The sequence below is a fragment of the Phodopus roborovskii genome, unplaced genomic scaffold, assembly GCF_943737965.1.
Source record: "Phodopus roborovskii unplaced genomic scaffold, PHOROB, whole genome shotgun sequence".
In the NCBI taxonomy this organism is placed as follows: Eukaryota; Metazoa; Chordata; class Mammalia; order Rodentia; family Cricetidae; genus Phodopus; species Phodopus roborovskii.
This window is the reverse complement of record NW_026126558.1, coordinates 14569749-14589881: the sequence shown is the minus strand read 5'-3', so window position 1 is coordinate 14589881 and position 20133 is coordinate 14569749. Positions and strand designations below refer to the sequence as shown.

Below are 20133 nucleotides of genomic sequence, written 5' to 3'. Positions count from 1 at the left end.
TATGGATACAATTTGCATGATGCTGAAAGACTGCTCTGAGGATTCATGCTGGTCCCAAATTACATACGACTATAAGAAATGTTTTCCCTTTTTTTTTTTTTTACCCTTAATGCCCAATGAAATAATTACAGTGTGTTCATGCTGGGGAAAGTATAACAACACAGGCAGAATGGAGACTCAGTTTCCTCTTCCTCAGATGAGTACCTTTATGCTCTGGAGCTGAAGGTCATGAATAAAAGCCCTGAGGCCCAGGTCCATGCAGGCTGATTGGTTAGAATTAAATTGAAGAGGTTTTCTGAGAAGTGCAATGATGGCTTTGCTCCAAGAAAAAAAAATCCTATGCAATCAAGAAAGGCACATTTAGAATCATATAAGAGTTCTCACTCTGCTCTCTTAATTACGTTCCATCTTAAGATTTCAGCAGAGTGAATTCTTTATTCTTTGTCAGACTTGCAATTCACTCTTGGGTTGCCATCATAAGAGTGACTCTTATAGATGACGCTAACATATAGGGAACAGCCTGGCTCCAAATTCCAAGCTCTTTCTAAATGAATCTAAAACATCACTTTCAGATTAAAAGGACAGTTAAATTTATTTGTGCATACAGAGCATGTGATATATATGTATGTGTATATATATATGTATGTGTGTGTGTGTGTGTGTGTGTGTGTGTGTGTGTGTGTATAGTAAATGGCATATATCTTATATGAGCACATTTACTTTCTATGACAGCCTCCCTCTCCCCTAGTTATGTATGGTAAGGAAACTGAACACATAGAGGTTAGGTGAGTTGCCTAGTTACACAACTAGCAAGTGACACTCAACTGTAGAGATTTAAAAGAAGATCTTAAGTATACTTGTTTGTGCGTGCGTGCGTGCGCGCGTGCGTGCGTGCGTGTGTGTGTGTGTGTGTGTGTGTACATCCAGCATGGTGTTCATAAAGATGTCAGAGGATAACTTGCAGAAGTCAGTTCTCTATCTTCACCATGTAGGTACCAAGGATCCATCTCAAATTGTTAGTTCTTGTGGCAAATACCTCTTCCCCCTGAGCCATCTCTAGAGCTATTTTCACAGCTATGTAGTGGTGATAGCATCCACTGGCATGTATTACACAAACATTAACCGAAGTCCTACAGATGTACAGGTACCAAGCTTAATCCTGGGGCCCAAGATTTTGAATTTTTTATTTTGTGGATACTTATGCTAGGAGAGTAAGAGTAAGGGAAGACACTTTGCAAACAAACAAGAAGCTCTTAGGCGGTGCTACCATATCTAGGGTTATTTGATGCTGGAGAACAAAACCAGGGTTTATGCATGCTAAGCACACATTATGCAAACTGAGCTACAACCCACAGCCACAGACATGGAATTCTTCACCAAATCACATTTAGCAGAGCTGGGGATGGGACAGCTCAGGAAGAGCAGTACACTTGACCATAAAATCCTTGTCACAAGTCAAAGGCTGAACCCACATGCGAGCCATTTACACAGTCCCATCCTCTTGGATTTATCACTCCATGCTGTGTTCTCTTCTTAACTTACCATTCCTTTCTACCTACGTTTCCAGTAGCCTTGTCATTATTTTTCCCCAATTCACTCTCTTAGCAAAAAATCTTAAAACATGTTCTTGCATTCATGGTGGTCACCTCTACCATGCCCTCAATACTTTGTCACTTCCCCATGTTAGAACTCTTTTATCTTCCCCACAATCATTCACAGAGCCAAGTGTTTTACTCTGTACCCCCCTGGAAGATGTTAGTGCACCCTCTCATCCAAGTCAGCTGAGAAGCATGAATCTACTCCAGATTCATTGATCCTAATCTCACACTTACTATTTTAACAAACTGGCCTTGAATAAACTGAGAAAACTTATCCAAATGAATAGGATGAGAAGAGCTTCCAAATTTGATTGATGGAGAGAGGGTAGACTTTTTTCCCCAGATTTTGGAATATTTACAGGTAAGTCATAAGTTGTGTGTGTGTGTGTGTGTGTGTGTGTGTGTGTGTGTGTGTTGTGTGTGTGTGTGTGTGTGTGTGTGTGTGTGTGTGTGTGTGTGTGTGTATTAAGACAGATTCTGCTGTAGCCTAGGCTGTTTTGAAACTCACTCTTTAGCTGAAGGTGACCTGGATTTCTGGTCCTTCTGCCTCTACCTCCAAAGTTCTGGGATTACAAGCATCCATCTCCACAATGCTCACTCTGTTGTTCTAGAATTTGAACCCAGAATTTCATATGTACTGGGAAAACACTGTCCCAACTGAGCTACATTCCCATCATAGACAGTAATTTTAGTGTCCCTTTGTGGTATCATGTTAGCACTCAAACAGATTTGGCTTTTGAAGAATTTTAGAGTGGAGATTTTGAAATAAGGGATACCCAGCATTCATTCATTTTCTCTCTTTCTCTTTCTCTCTCTCTCTTTCTCTATGCTAAAGCCCTCTCATAGCATTGCTGTCTAGTATATCCTCTGTATCAACTGCTGTGGTTCCAGAGATAGATGCTTAAACAATAAGTCACCAAGACTACCTGCTGGTCCACCAGAAGCCACTCAGTTCTAATTGGGCTTCCTTGGAGCAAAGGATAGCCCATGACATAGTCAGTGCTGCACATTGTAACCTAGTCGTCAGACTTCCTAATCTAGAATCTTCTCTAATTGTAGTGGTGGCAGGTGGAGAAAGTGAACCCCATCAAGCTGTATGAAGAAAACAAAGTCATCGCAGGGTTCTCACTCCTTAACCTGCTCTTCAAACAGGGCCGCTCAGGCCTCATCCGGGGAGTGGTGGAGAAGCTCATCGGGCTGTATAACCAGAAGAAGATCAAGCCTGTAGTGGATTCTTTATGGGCCCTGGAGGAAGTAAGCAAACAACCTTCTTGGTTTATTTTTAGGACTTGGGGCATCCATGACAATCTTTTCCAAAACCATTTTTTTCTCCAGTTTGTTCTAAACAAAAGTCCTAAAGTAGGTGAATCTACCTGAACCCATTGTCACCTACCAGGTTCACATTTAAGAAATTCATAGTTAAGCAACAAAAAGAAAACCACTAAAAAAAATATCTCATATCATTTATTTATGTGTATGATTTTCATTAGGCCACATTCATAGCTATCCTTGGCCAGATGTGGCCCACAGATTTGGTATACTTGGGTCATGGTGCTTTAGGGATAAGGACCACTTCAAGTTCCCAAGAGGCTTTCAAACCATGCACCTCCAGACCTCCAGCATTCATACATAAACCCATTATTGCTGGGTAAGACACTACATTTGGATAAATGCATCCAATTCACTTTGATTACATAAGGGTGTGCACATTGTTGGAATGTCACAAATATTGTCCCTGTACGGATACCTACAAGATGAAAATCAAGGTAGCTCATAGATGGGGATGATTTGTTTGCAGACACTGGATGGTTTATGCTCCTTTGAGACATTGTCAGCTGTCATGGTGGACACTGTAATTATGTTGGGTCTGGTGTTGAACTGACTTAGGAGTTTTGTTACTGTAGTATGTTTGTTGATGATGACAGATCTGCAAAAAGTTCTAGAGTTTTAATGCATTCTTGAAGTGGGAACAAAATAACCTTCAAGGATGCTAAAGTAGGAGCTGGTTGGATTGGTTCATATGACACTCAAGGAGGAAGGCAGTCTTCAGAGTCTAGGAGTCCTGGACAAGAGAAGGGTGGAGCATATAGGAAATCAGTCATGACATCTCCTTGTGAAAATAAAGAAGCTTGTGTCCTGGGTTTGGGTTAAAATTTCAGATCTCCCTCAGTCATGAGGCCTGGGAAAATGCTTAAGTTGGCATGGGTTGTATTGTCCATTTGTTTTGTATTATTTTCATGGATGAGGTGTCTTATGGAACAAATAATTTATGGATGTATGTGTATTTGTGCATGAGAGGTATGTGAGTGTGTGCACACATGTGTGGCACATTCATCCTTATATGTGTGTATGATGGCCAGACATCAAAATTATTTTCCTCAACCACCCTCTACTTTGTCTTTTGAGGCAGTCACCTACTGAACTTGGAGCATGGCATTTAGGCTAGACTGCTAACCAGCACTCCCCAGCTCTGCCTTCCTTCCCTTTCCCAACTCCAGTCCATTACAGATGGACACCATCATGCTCAATTCTTATATGGATGCTGCAGGTCCTAACCCATGTACTTATACTTGAACAGCAAGCATGTAACCTACTGAGCTATCTCCTTGGCCCTGAAATAATAAGAGCTTTTAAACTTTGGGGAGTCACAGAAACCATTGCAAACAAAATTTCAAACACTAAATTGTATGAATCAGAAGTGTGTGTGTAATATAATTGGGTGAAGCATAATCATGCCATCAGATTAACTGGTCCTAGATCAGTGAACATGAACTATATACCCTATGGCCTTCTAATATTGAAGTATCGTGGACAGCCTTAACAACAACAACAAAAAAATAATAAAATAAAACAGCTACACAAAGTCCTAGTTTGTTGTGATAACTGAAATCAATATTCAGTACAGGGCATTCCTAAATCAACCCAACATAAGTAGAAAACAAACTGCACACCCACATTCCAGAGAGGGATAATGTGGTTAACATCCTGGCTTCCTTCCTTCCCATCCTTTTTCTATTGCAGATGCTCATTGTGATTCAATTTATTGCTAAAGTAAATCAGACAATAATGTGTTCTTTGTCCTGTGTAATTGCCAAGATGGTTAGCCTCTTGTCATCATTTTATTGAAAATCTTTTCAATTTAATGACTCGGATATCTGTATGGTATTCATTGTGGCATGCTAGAGAAAAACAGGAATAATTAGTACAAACTTCCACCCATGTGGCACATAGAAAACTTAGGTTTAAACTCAGTGTCCAAAGGGACCCAACAAATCTGGTAGCTTATGAGGGTTAAAATCCAGGAGGAAGTCCAGATGGCCCCAGGAGTTTTCCTACAATTTGACACTGTTCCTTGATCACTGTAGTAATAGAGTCTCTAAACACATGCGAATAAATATTGTGTGCTCAGTTCATCAGAGATGCTGAAGATACAGTGAAGAATAGATAGATAATATCCCTGGGTTTTACAGTTTATATCTAAGGAGTTGAAGGAACAGAAAATACTAAAGTAGGCAAAAACACACAGAATTCTTGCTGTTTGTAATAAGCTCCTACTAGGGCGTGTGTTAGCTATGTTTTCATCAAGATGACACTACCTGACAACCTGAGATGAAAGTGTCACTTAGGTTTACAATTTCAGAAGCTTTCCATCTCAGATGGCAGAGCATCTCAGATCATGGTGGTGGAAGAGTATGAGATTGGCTAATCACACCATAGATGACAAGGAAGCAGAGAGCAATGCCAGAGCCAGGGCCTGCCTCTAGTGACCAGGAATTACCATATGGACCTAGCCTTCTAAAATAGCATCACTGGCCTTGGGATGAACATCTAAAATACGAGCATGTGGGAAACATTGCAGATTCAAGTGGTAGCAGGAGGAAATTGCGGAAAGGAGGCCCTTAGTTCCCACATGGAAGTGTTTTCCAAATTCTTTTCATCATTGCCTATCTAAGGACATTTTTCAGGCTTCCTCCCCCTCCATGAAATTTTAATGATGTGTGTGTACATGTGCATGTGTGCATATGTATGTATGTATGTATGTGTATATGTATATATGTTAAGTATGTATGTTTGTGCTTTATGGATTAAAGAAGTTATTTTTCATCCCCCCCAGGACCCCCATTTCACTTCTTGGGGCAATATGATACCCAATGAAAGTACACACCCTAGAGTAGATCAAGGGAAAGGGGGGGGTGTCTCTGTCTTGGAGCAGCATACTTTGAAAAGGTACTTGAAGGAAGTAAATCCCAGAGATAAAGAGATGTTAACAAAACATTTCAGAGAGTTTACAGATAAACTATTCCTAGCCAAGAAAGCCTGGACAGGGCATCAAGGATGGGCCAGACAGAAACTCGCCTTTACTCCCAGAACTGTGAGGGTCTGCTGGAGGGTCAAGGTCAGGAGGTGCTGCTTCTTGGTCCTCAGAGTGTGATCTGCTCAGGGGGAACTGGAGTTACTAGTCAGGGTCCTGGACAATTGTGTGATCCAAAAGAGCTCACTGCAACCAAGGAATGGTAAAGACAGGCTGGTTGCAAGCAAGCACACCTCCTAATGAGCAGCTGTGCTTCCATGGCAGGATCTAAGAAAAGGCAACTGAACCAGCCATCACTGTCCCTGTTTAGGGGACCTCTGGAGTAACATCAGGACTTGATAAAAGACTGAGTCCACCCAGACTGCTGGGAAAGGAATTAGCACTAACCAGCAGCAGGAAAGCCATGGCTGACAATTCTCTTGGCTGAGCCATGTATTGGATGTGAAACTTAGAAAGTCTGGGACTTGTCCTTGAATCTTCAGGTCAGGTCTCCTCCCGTCCCACACCCTGCTCTGTTTGTCTGAGCTGTACAGGCTACTCTATGGTGGTTTGAATACAAATGGCCACCATAGGCTCATATATTTGAATGCTTAGTCATCAGGAAGTGACCCTATTTGAAAAGATTAAAAGGATTAGGAGGTGTGGCCTTCTGGCTTAGGATCTCTCTCTCTCTCTCTCTCTCTCTCTCTCTCTCTCTCTCTCTCTCTCTCTCTCTCTCTCTCCATAAGGAAGTTCTCAGCTACGGCTCTAGCACTTGTCTGCATGTCCATATGTTCCCTGCCGTAACGATAATGGACTAAATCTCTGAAAATGTAACAAAGCCCCAGTTAAATGCCTTCTTTCATAAAGTTGCCTTGGTCATCTTCACAGTACTATCACAATAACTAAGACATCTTCTCTTCCACCACCCATACACAGAGAGAGAGAGAGAGAGAGAGAGAGAGAGAGAGAGAGAGAGAGAGAGAGAGACCTGGAACCCAGTCTAAATCTCTGCCTTCTTGAGATAGTCAAATCCTGATCTGATATACTCCCAACCATTTTCTCATGCTCCGTGCATCCACCCACCCCACCCCCACTTCAGCAGCATCTTCCAGTTTTCTGGTTTTTAAACCCACCCACGTCCTCTCTACCTTGACTCTCTGAAGCAGTTGCCTCCTATGCATTAAATATATACCCTCCCCATTATCTCTCCATGACTGTGGCCTATGCAGAGAGGTCTTCTCTGCTCGTCCCTTCCAAAGATGCAACCTCTGTCCTGGTCACTGACTCTTTCCCACTGTTTGGAGATCTCTGTTGTATTAACCAATGATTGATCAGCTTGTGCATTGATTCTTGCTTTGCATCTACTAAAAGGTAACCCCTATGTGAGGAAGATCCTACCCATAGGCTTCTAGTGGCTGACTGGATGGATGCTCAGTAAGCAGCATACTGTATGGGTGAGTCAATGAGCCGGGCACTATACAGAAACCTGACTAGTTGGACACTTGCTATGTTTAATGATAAATATTTGATGAACAAATAGATGAATAGGTGAAGAAATAAACAAGCTATACTTTTTCAAAGATATTTTCTTGCAACCAGCAAGTTGTCTCAGTGGGTGAAGGTATTTGCCACCAATATTGATTGTCCCTGGAACTCACAAGCTGAAAGGAGCAAACCACCTCCCACAAGTTTTCCTCTGTGCAGCTGCACATATACACATACAGAGAGTGAAAGAAAAAGTTAAGTTATTAAATAAAGTATAAAAACAATCTATTTCAAATTAAAAATATTATTTTTTAAAAAACAGGGTTTATAAGCAGAAAGAAAGAAGTCAATGTTTTTCACCCAGGGCCTGATTTCTGTTTTGATCTGGATAATTCTTTATTGCAAGTAGAGGACCTTTCCTATGCAATGTTGAATCTACTCATCAGATTTCCAGCAGCAGCAATAAAAGAAAAATGTCTCTAGCTATTGTCATATGTCCCCAGGGCCATTAGGTAGGACAGGGGTGATGGAAAAACTATTCCTAGTAGAGGATCACACTTTTAAAAGAAGCTGTGGGGTTGGGGTGTGGCTCAGTTGCTCAGCAGTTACTACACAAAGTACCACATTTACCAGGAATGATGGTGCATGCCTGTAAATCCAGCACTCAGCAGGCAGAGGAAAATCAGACATTCAAGGTCATCTTGGTCTATATAGCAAATCTGAAGTCATCCCAGAGTACATGATACTCTGTCCCAGGAGCAGGGGAGGGGAGAGGAGAAAAGGGAAGAGGAGGAGTCAGAAGAAGCCAGAGCAACAGACGGTATAGTAGATGATCCAGTCACCAGCCAAACAAAGGAACTGTAATCAGTGTAACAGGCTGGTCCTCCACAGAAGGGAGACAGACGGTGGCTGCCTGTTTGCCAACAAAGACTCCACAGCCACTCATCAGCGACACCCACCAACTTTCTGAGGGTTCTCTTCTACAATATTTACAGACATCTGTTTAGAGCTGCAGTTGGGCCAAGTGCAGCAATTTATCAAGCCCACGTAGCTCTTCTGGGTTTAAAGGGAGTACAGCATGCTTATTGCTTGAGAACCTTCGAGGGTGAAACATAATGATTTCCCTCCTCCCATTTGGTAAGGGCTAACACAAAATTGCTTCTCAGACCAGCTATGTAACTCCATTTATAGAATTCAAAACCCAACAGGATTAAAAGAAGATTTTCTTGGGCTCTCTGAGCCCTCAGACAAGAAGATTTAATAATATCAGACACGATTAAGGGTTCTTTCTAGCAGTCTGTCTGGGACTTTATTGTAAATTTAATACACAAAGCAGAGTGGGGGATACTGTAGTCTCCCATTTGCTTTCAAGATGCTAAATGTATAACTGCATTTTATATTGTGAGAAAGAAAATTAAGCTTTCAGTTTAAAGTTGGAAAGGACACAAAACACTTTGTCACCCAAGCAGCTGTTTTTTCCTTGGGCACTTGTGATGCTTATCATCATAGATAAGCTTTGGAGTCACCATGGAAACAAACCTCTGGGTGTGTCTCTGAAAGCAGTTCTAGAAAGGCATAATGGAAGAGAGAACACCTACCCAATGTGGCAGCGCCCTGGTACCCTGAGCTGAATGAAAAGGAGAAACAGAGCTGAGCAACAGCATCCATCTGTCGCTGCCTCCTGATTATGGGTGCAGTGTGACCAGCTGCCCCATGCTCTAGCTGCCATGCTCCTGCAGTCATGTCATGCCTCCTTGCCATGGAGGCAGAATAAGCTCATCCCTCCTTAAATGACATTTGTCAGTCATTAGTTCACAGAAAAGTAACTAAAAAAGCACCTACTATGTACTTATAGTATTTTCAGCTGCCACGGCTACACAAATCATAGGCAACCTCTTTCCTGTCCTTGAATTGCTAACAAAGCTTAAACCTATGAAGTAATTACAGAATAGTAGTAATCAATCACAGGGTGTCGATTTCAACTGCAATTGGGTGTGAAATCAAGAGAGAATAAAGTTAAGAATGAACTAAATGAAATTCTCAGAGATTGTTTTAGGGATGATAAATGGGAAGAGGGAGGTGTCTCCATCAGCAAAGATCCTGATGTACGAGCATAAAGACCCTAGTTTATGTACACAGTACCACATAAAAGCCAAGCATGGTGGCACAAGCCTGTGATGCCAGCACCGGAGAGGTAGAGACAGGCAGACCCCTGTAGGTTATTAGCCAGCTAGTCTAAGCAAATCAATGAGTCCAGGTTCAGTGAGACACTTGATCTAATAAATAAGGTGCAAATGACTGAGGAAAATGCACAATGTTAACCTTTGGCCTCCAGATACACATAAACACATGAGCACACACACCTCCAGGGCCATGTATATACAGCTTGGTGAACACACACACACACACACACACACACACACACACACACACACACAGCCTGTGAGCAAATAAATCGTGAATTCTAGATGGATAGAAATCATTTGGTTGATGTTGGGTATCACAAAAATACTATAGACTTCAGGTACGATGTGAAGAAAATCATGAATCAGACAGGTGGGGCAGAGAAAGAAAGCTCCAGAGTAAACATGAGAGAGAAAATATGATTTGGTGAGTGCATCCAAATCACAGACACCTTTGCTGCCTGGCAGACTTGGAGCTGGCTTCTGATTAATATGGTTGCTATGACACTATTTTATTCTCAGTCTAGTGAGGCTCAGCTATGACCGCAAGGCTGACCACTATGAACCTGCAGTGAGGCTTGATGATACAGACCTGTAATCCCAGAACATAAGAGCTAATGGCAGAGGAACATGAATATGAATTCAATGCCAGCCTGGGCTCCAAAGTAAACTCCGATAGCCTGATCTACAAGCCAAGACCCTGTCTCAACAAGAAAAGAAGGAGGGAGGGAGGGAGGGAGGGAGGGAGGGAGGGAGGGAGGGAGGGAGGGAGGGAAGAAGAGTTGGAGAGATGGCTAATTAGTTAAGGCTACATTCTGTTCTCACAGAAGACCTCAATTCAGTTACTAGCATCTACATCTGGTACCGCCACCTATAATTAAAGTTCCAGGGAATCTGATGCCCTCTCCTGGCCTCCAATGGTACCTGCATTCACAAAGACACAGATACATGTAATTTAAAACAACATAAATCTTTTAAAAAGAGAACATTTTAAGGAACAATACAGATAGTATACACCTATAACACTAGCACTTAAGAAATGAAGGTATCAGTAGTTGAAAATCAGCCTTGGCTGTGTAGTAAGTGTGAGCCTAACTTAGGCTATATGAGACCCTTTCTCAAAAAAAAAAAAAAATCTAAAACACCAATAATCATCCAAAGGCTTTGTGTCTAGACTGTATCATGGTGGACTTTACCCATTTGCCAGTTAACAGTTCACAGGGGCTGTGTGAGACCTTAATAACTGTATATATGTGTGCATGCATATGTAGATACTCATGTTTGTAGATGTGTGCACATGTATGTGGGTACCAATGTTGTTGAGAGCATCTTCAAACATGTGTGCTTTTGGAAGGTGAAGATTTTGAATGTTACTTCTCGGGCATTTCCTATATTTTATTTTAAGATAGGGTTTCTTGGTAACCTGGACCTCATCAAATAAGCTAGCCCAGCTGGCTACCAAACCCCAAGGATCCTCCTGTCTCTGCCTCCCGAGCACAGGAATTCTAAGTGCAAGCTACCTCATCCAGATTCTTTGGATGGGCTCTTGGGTTCTGGAGATCTAGCTAAGGTTCTTGCACTACCAATAGTGAACATCTTAGAGACTGAACTATTTCCCCAGTCCTCAATATATTTGTAAGTTCTCCCCTGAGAACTTATAGTATTTTTCAGCAGGATTTCAACAAAAGTCTGGCTTTAGTCTTCTATATGACACCATATGACTCTTTAAGTTTTAATTAGATCATGTTAAAAATGCTATTTCAGGTACTCTGAAGCCATCATTGCAGAATGGCTTACTGGAGCTGGTCTATGTGATGATGTCACCCTTTTGCTTGAAGGCAGGGAAAAAATTGTCTCTGCAGCCTCTGGCATGATTGCCTCTCAGTCAATTATGTTAATTGTGCCCTTCCATTTATCTCTCTCTTTGCTGCGGTGTCATGAAGGTCACTGCCCAAACAGAGTCACTCATTTGATGTATGTGTCCTGAATCTCTCATTATGCATAACCTGCACTTTAGCTCCATGTAGATAGCAATAGCTTGAATATATTTGTGTCTTTCATTCAAAGCCAATACTAGCTTCAAAACAGATAGAGGCTGTCTAAAGGCATGAATGGGGGGAGGGAAAGGCTAGATGCTGAGTTTCATGGGTACTTTTCTATGCCTGGAGACAAAAGAGTAGCTGGATAAAAGGGAGATTAAGATGGGGAAGCAATCATAAGAGAGTGGCATGACCCAGGGACAGAGCTGGCAAGGGAAGGGGTGATTGACAGTCCTAACATAGCTATAGGCTCCAACTCTTGCACTAGACCAGGAAATTGAGAGATGATGCAGTTGGTTTATAGAAACAAATGTCCAGATGAAAACTAGATGCTTTTGTGAGAAAGTTTACAAACTCAGGTGTGAAACTTGTTTAATGGATTCAGGAAAAGCATGTGGAGATATCCCCAGAGAGCTAAGACCCACAGCCATGTGGGAGAGAGGAGGACTGGATAACTATAGCCATTAATATATCTGGGAGATTCTACATGTGCCAGACATCGTTTGATATGCTTCATGTATTAACTTGGTTAAACTCTCCAGTAACCCGAAGACCCAGGGAGCTATTACACTCATCTGTAAGATCACAAAAATGAGCTTCTGGAGAGTTTTCACTTCCCAGAGACCCTGCCTTTAATTGAATTTGCAGGACATTTTAACCTCAGAGAAATCTAAAGCATAGACATTGCCGGGGGAAAAATGACAATGAATAAATTCACTGAACAAAAGAATGAGCTAAGTAATTCTATTAGGAATCAACACATACTTTGTGGAGGCCTAAACATTCATTTAATCTTCATGAGGACCCTGAGTGGTGGTTACCATGCCAACAGCTGTGACACAGGTGAGGAATGGAGACATACAAAGGTAAAGTTTCTGGTGATCACAGAGCTTGTATGTATCAAAGCTGACCTTGAGACATGGAAAACCTGACTCTGAACTTCTCCATTGTTGAGGGGAAGGCTAGCTTGCCCCTTCCTTCACTTGGTGATCAGACTAAGAGGAGATATCCTTAGGCAGTGTTATTGGGTATGGAGATAGTTATGATAGGCCATTACCATTGGCCACTGTTTGCTACCAAGGGTGTATACAGGAGATATCATTGGGTTAGATCTGGGCTCATTGCCAGTCTTTCGGAATGCCATTTCAGTGGTGGGGTGGGGGCTGAAGTCTGACTGGCCAGGCCCAGGGAGGAAATGTGTAGGTAGGGCAGAGTGACAGCCAGCATAAGCCTGCTGCTTGACATCAGACAAAGTGCCTGGAAAGCATCCAACAGGAGTCCAAGTTTGGAGGAGAAGGCTGCTTAGGAAGAGGATTAGGGAGTCCCTGAGGTGAAGGATTATGAGAAATGGAATGGGACTGCTCACAAGCACAGAATTTCTTATTAGCGGAATAAAAATGCTCTACAGTAAATGGTAGTGGTTGATACACAACTCTGTAATATTCTAGAAACCATTGAGTTGCATATCATGAATGGATGAATTGTATATTTGAATTATATTTAAATCTGTGCTACAGATATTAGAGATAGATGGACAAATAGATAGATAGATAGACAGACAGACAGACACAGGATGGTTAATACTGATTGTCAACAGGATCTAGAATCACCTAGGAGATAAGCCTGGGGATGCCTGTGATGGAGTGTCTAGATTAGGTTAGGTAAGATGAGAAGATCTACTTTAAATGTTGGTAGCACAATTCTGGGGTCACAGACTGAAACAAAATAAAAGAAAATGAACTGAGAACCAATATTCATGGTTCTTTCTGTCTTGATTATGGATGTCAAATGACCTCACATTCCTACCACCATGCTTTCCCTACTATAATGGATTGTATCCCCTAGAACTGTGAGATAAATAAACCACCCTATAACTAGTCCCTATTTCCATGCACATACCCCTGGTCACATGTGTTCTGTTACCCAGTTGTGCATTTGCCTGTCCCCCCTGCTCCAAGCTGTCCAACAAACCAAATAAATTGCACAGCTCTAACTCAGCTCACTCATCTATGTAAAGCAAAATCGCATCTCTTCACAGATGTCCATATTGTAACTGGTGAGATGGCTCAGCAGGTGAGGACACTTGCCTCCAAATCTAACAACCTGAGTTCCTTCCCAGAATGAACCAAGTCCTAAAAGTTGTCTTCTAATGGCTAAACATGTGTCATGATACATGTGTGCATGTGCCTGTGTGTATGTGTGTGTGAGCAACACACACACATACACACACACACACACACAAGTAAGTTAAGCATAATCATTTTTTAAAGATGTCCACATCTGTCAAGAGGCTGAGGTTGGAGGATTAACAGCCAGCCTAGACTACATAGTGAGTTCTGGGCCATCATAAGATATGGAGAGAGACCCTAAATCATTGAGATATCAAAGATTGGGGGTTACTAGGCAATATGCCAAGCAAGCAAGGAGAACTTAAAATAAAACCAAACCAACGTCTATTTCCAAATCTCTAATCTTTAAATATGTTACCCCACATGACAAAGGCACTTTGTAGATGTAATTAGGACTTCAAAATGACTGTATTACCCAAGTAGCTTCAGTGTAGTCATGGTGGCCTTATAGAAGGAATGTAGGGACCAGAAACAGGGAAGACACTTTGATATCATAAGCACAGGATGAAAGGTGATTTGATGTAGAGCAATGAGTCCAGGAATGGAAAAGGATTATAGGAACCAGAAAGGACAAGGACACAGTGGCCCCTAAGGCACACAGCTGGCTCTGATGATTTTAGTACACAAGAGGCTTTATATTTAAACAGCTGTAAAAAGATGAATATGTCTTGACTTAGGTCCCCCCTGCATTTGTGGCCATTTGTTATAGCAACAACAGGAATCTAATGCAACACCAATGCCCATCCAGAGTAGCTCCCTGTTCCACTCCAGTCTCTGAGCTTTGGAAACAATATTCCGTGATGCCTGGATCTACACACAAAGAATAGACAAGGGGCAGGAGTGAATGTATAACTTTATAAGGAGGAAATAAAATGAACAGAAGAGAGTTGAACAGAAGTGAGTGAGTCCTGTGTCTGTGACAGCCCAGCTAAGGCCAAGGAGCTAGAGGAAAAACACAGAGGGAGAAGACACATCCATGTAGAATCATGAATTTCATCCAGCTAAACACAAAATGATGGGGAAGTTGGGGGAGATGACCTTGAGAGAAGGGAGATCAGGTGGGATGTTAGGGATCCTCCAATCAGGTGCCCAAGTGTCCTCATCGTTGTATCCTCAGTGGATGCCTGTGGTTATCACCTCACTTCCTTGGTCCATGCTGATAATTTTGCTCACTGTGCCCTTCCCTCTTCCTTGTCTTCCTAAAGAGTTTCTGGTCATTTTCAAGACTCAGAAAAAATGATATCAGCTCCTCTTTAAAAAAAAAACAACTTCCTTCCTCTTGTTCGGTATCCCAACCCTGAATTATGAACTTATGACTTCAGAGCCCAGGGGCTCACCTCCCTCATTGACACTTTCATGGACCACTGCCTGTGAAAAGGCAGAGAGCAATGGTGACAAAGAGTGTATAACCTATTGTTGATACAGAAGTCCTTGATGCTGTCAAAGTACATTGTCACACCACTACAGCAGAGTCATGGTGTCAAGATGCCAAGCAAGTAGAACTCAAGAGATTTCTCATGCCTCAAAGTATGTGTTTTCATTGGCCCAGTGCATCATTTCCCATTCAGACCTAATCCAAACAATCCTATCTGCACCACAGACTTCAGTATATTATCCACAGCTTAACGCTCCTGTTTGAAGTCCATGGGCTCAGGTGTGATACATTCCTGTTATGAAGAAAATAATTACTTTTTGCCTTTGCTCTTGTCTCTTGGTAGAAAATACATCATGAAGCTGGTCTTCTTTGCAAGCCGGGAACCATTGATGTAGGCAGCTCCTGGATGTATTTTTTAAAAGATCTGGAGCTATATTCTCATGCTGCCAATGGTTAGAAATGTTCTCTTTGCATTTGGAGCTGATGGGAAAGTTATTTTATACATCTTACTTGCAAGAGAGCAATGGAAATCATCTCTAAGTATTTTCCAAGGTATCTACGGAGCTTAGCTATTCACAGATGTTGATTTATTCATTAGACTAGGTGGAAGAGCTTGCTTGGCAGCAGATAAGGAGTTACTTACACCCCAGCACAGACATCTACATCAGAAGATGCAGGGATAAAAACCACAGCCTGGCAGCTGAGCATGCTGTGAACAAGCTCCACTCCCATCCTTGGGAACCCATCAATAGTTTCCTGAACCTGTTTCCTCCATCAGACATGGAGATGCTTGGGGCTGGTGAGATGGATCAGTCAGTAAAGAACTTGCTGCGTAAGCCTGAGGATTAAGTTTGATTCTCCCAGAACCCATATTTTTAAAACCAGTTCTGGGGAAGGCAGAAACAGGAGACTCCGTGAATCTTAGCACAATCCAAGTTCAGTGAGTGGCCCTACTTTTAAAACTCAGGTAGAAAGTGGCAGGGGAAGACATCTGAAGAATGGTCTCTGACCTCCACATGAATATGTATGGACAAGGTTGTAGAAACACACACAAAAGAAAGAAATTAAGATACTGCCATGTTCCTGTAATTATTATAGGGTTTTTTAATTATTGCCCAATCCCCAAAATTCATAATGCATTGACCTTTTAACTGCAAAGTACTCTATTGACATGAAACTTGTTCCCACCCATGAGCAAACCCCTAAATAAATAGTATAAGCTGTTGAATCAACAGATTATTTTATTCAGCCTTCCTACTTTCTAGCTGTTATCTCTAACAGTATATTTTCCCCATTCCTCATTTCCCTACAGGATGGGAACCGCTGATACTGTTTCCCAGTGAAATAGTGTGGCCAGTCACTCTCAATGCTGTTACAGAGTACTGTGGGCCAAGCTGTTTAAACAACTAAACCTCTTTGTCTCTCAATATGGTGAACAGAAAGGGGAAGATGAAGATGGCATCAGGGTTAACACCTTCTGAGACCCATGAACAAGGACCTGACCTTACCTGTTTAAGTTTCTTGTTGCTTACAGTCTGAAGTGTGCCTTGGCCTGTAGACACATCACCCAGTCTCTACATTTATTCCATAGGATGGCATGCCCCCATGTATCCATCTCTCAAATTCCCCATTTTCTAAGGACACAGATCATACCAGGCTCTACCTCCTCCAGCACAATGCCTGTCATCTAACAAACTGCATCTGAAAAGGTGGTCACAGCAGATCCCAAGCATTAGGATTTCAACATACATACAAACTTAAGGAGTAAAAGATTTCAGATTTGGGGTTTGTGGGGGACCCTGAGGTGGACCACCCTTTGGATAAGAAACTCATCAATTCTATAAACTGGGGTGGGGGAAGTAGTGAGGCTCAGAGAAGAGTTCAAGCCCACAAGGCAGAGTGGGGAATACTTTCTTAGGTCTCAGAGGAAGGGGAAAGGTTTTGTGTCACAGAGTCAGTGAGTGGTACCCAGCATGGACTGCAGTCAGGCTGTCTCTGGTTACTGAGCAGGTCTTGCATCCCAAGAAAGAAATGTGATGCTATGATGGGGAGGGCAAGTTTAGTTGAGGTGTACCCATTATGCAGATAGCCTTCTGGTGTTCCAGGTGCTAACAACCTGAGATCTGTAAAATTTACTTTCCCTGAGAAAGTAAAAATGGCACCTGCCAATTTCACCAGGATAGTTTGTTACAGATTTACAAATAGGATCTTGCTAGAGGTCCTTACCATTTTCTTATATCAAATGAGGCTGTAAAAAAAGAGGTTTCTGAAGGTAGGCTGTAACAAGTAAGGTTTTTCTACCGCTGCTGGTCTTGTCCCGCCGCCACACCAGCCACAATTAGCACACCAAGACTCTGTATTAGATATAATTCTGTTGGCCAGCTACTTGTTTCTTATCAGCTAGCTCTGTCTTAAGTATTAACTCATTTCTATTAATCTCCACGTGGTCTTATCTTACCGGAGAGAGAGCCCGCCGGCGTTCTGCTCTCTCTGTCTTCCATCTTACTCCTTCCTCTCTCCTCCTTGTCTCCTAGTCCCTCCTCTCTTGCTTTCCTATTGGCCAACAGTGCTTTATTCATTAACCAGTATGAGAAACATATTTACAGAATGACATCTCCTTTCATCTCCTCTTTTCTGTCTAAATAAAAAGAAGGGTTTTAATCTTAACATAGCAAAATATATAACACAACAGTTATCAAGTAAGAATCACAGTTAACAATATTTAATTCATTAACATTTAGCAAGAATAAAAGAAACTATTCTATCATCTATCCTATATTTGTAAGTCTAAAGTCTTATATGTAACTTATCTTTAAGCTTAACTAAGGAAAACTATAACCATAACTATTTGTCTTAAACTCCTTCAAAGACCACAGAAGGGTAGTATATAAACTCTAGAAATGACAGAGACATTTCGCCTTGTCAGTCACCTGAAGTGATATGTATAAAGTTCCTGGGGCCTCTGCCCTTCAGAAGGGAGGAATGTGTTTATCTGATCCTGAGGTTGCTCCCCTGTGGCAGTTTCCTCCAAGGTACCACCTTGGGACCACACTCTCTGGTGTTCCTGCCTTATGTTGCTCAGTTGTTGGCAAAGGCATCTGTGGATCTGCTTTGAGGGCAGAAGCTCCTTGCAGCACATATGATAAACACATGCTGCTGTTTGCCTTTCTCCTCCTTCAACCAACCAGTCTTTGATTTCTAATTCCTTAGCTTATTTGGGAACACTCTGCCAGTAAAGTGTCATGTGCCCGTTAGTCATTTAATAAGCTATAAGTGAGCAGCTGCCCACCAGGTCCTGGATAAATGACAAAATAAAGCTGAAATTTGATGCTGGCCTGGAGCCAGCACAGTGCTGAGACCTTAACTACATTAACTTGTCTGGTGCATGATGGTCCCATCAGGAAAAAAACAATTCTTTATCCCATTTTATAGGCAGGAAAGCTGAGTTTAGTTTCAAAGAGCAGGTTATATGACCTGGCTGGGTCACACAGAAAAATAGTGGAGCCAAAACTTGACTCTCAGTTGACTGTCTCCTGAGGCTGTGCTCCTAACTAGAACACGGATCTCTATAAGAGTAAGGATGCCTTTGTCCTGAGCCCTTCTCTCAGGTTCTCCCAAATCCTTTCTTATTGAAGCATCCTGGCTCAGGGCTGTTTGAAGGGGAGAGAGAATGGCTTGCAAGACCCTGGGTCATCAGTCCCTAATTTCTCCAACTGCAGAGGAATTTATATCCTAAACCTTGGTTTTTGCATCTATGATATGGGAATAGCCCTTCATCTCCCTGCCTATTTTAAATCCCTTTGCAATCAAACAACTTGTTGACTGGATGCTGGAGGATAAAAGCCAGAATGTGGGGCAGGCAAGATGATGCAGCAGGTAAAGCAAAGCTGGTTTGCCAAGCCTAATGCCTGAGTTCAATCCCCAGGATCTACATGGTGGAAGGAGAGAACTGACTCCCATTAGATATCTCTGACCTCCCTGTGCCTTGGCCATGATTGCTCATGCATGCACACACATGTATTCACATGCTCACACGTGCATGTATGTGTGCATACACACACGCAACAATTTTTTAAAAATTAAAAACCAGAGTGGGTCCTTAGGAAAACCTTTCCCATTTCTTTTTCAAATGTCTCATTTTGACAGTTCTTCTATAGCAATTTCACATACATATGAGTTTACTCAACAGGAAACAAGTAGGTGAGGACAGGGACATGAAGATGAAATCTTAATGCTATGAGTAGGAGGTACAGCAGGAGTGACTCACCTTAGCCCCTGTGGCTGAGGGAGTTAAGCCCACATTCCAGATGAGACAGAGATGAGAGCTGATGCCTCTGCCAAAACATGAAACTCTCCATGGCCAGGTAGATTCACTTCACTCCAAAGCCAGGGTTTGAATCCCATCACCATCACCTCCTTTGCCTCACCCCCACTTACTGCAATTTGCCAACTACTTGTTTTCATTTCATTACAGTTCTTTGCTCACCAGTTGAACATACTCCAAGGGAGCACTTTACTTTCTGAGCTTCAGCACGCAAGGTTGTGCTGGGAAATGTAGAAATGATGATAGAAAACAGTGGCACCCTCCCTATTCATAGACTATAAACTGTGTTTGTAGAGATCAAGGCCCACAGTGAACCCATAGAGACAACAGGACAAGTGTTGTGACCATTACACAGATTTTCACAAAGCTAGACTAAAAAGGGTGACTTGTAAAGTAATAGAATTTAAGGTCATTTTATTCTGGATTGTGTGTGTGTGTGTGTGTGTGTGTGTGTGTGTGTGTGTGTGTGTACGTACACATGCAAGCATGTGTGTTCTCTACTTTTGTGCCTTTTTCCCTCACCATCTTTTGCAGCTAAAAGAAAAAAAGTGTGTAAATACCATACAACCGCAATGTCCAACATTTAGCAAATACTTTTAAAAGGCATTAGAGATGTACCATCCTAAAGAAAACAAGCTCTTGTTTTAATGGAGCCTATTCCAGCTTTTATTACAGTACATACATTTTATGACCCTTTCTCCCTCCC

The 20133-nt window shown here is 42.0% G+C and overlaps 1 protein-coding gene across 1 annotated transcript in view; it reads left to right on the top strand.

The window, feature by feature from the left end:
- Positions 1 to 20133, top strand: part of Vat1l (vesicle amine transport 1 like) — a 163914-nt gene that overhangs the window by 85986 nt on the left and 57795 nt on the right. The window contains exon 7 of the mRNA XM_051201520.1: positions 2658 to 2852. Coding sequence (XP_051057477.1) covers positions 2658 to 2852 — 195 coding nt within the window. The remainder of the gene's footprint in view (positions 1 to 2657; positions 2853 to 20133) is intronic.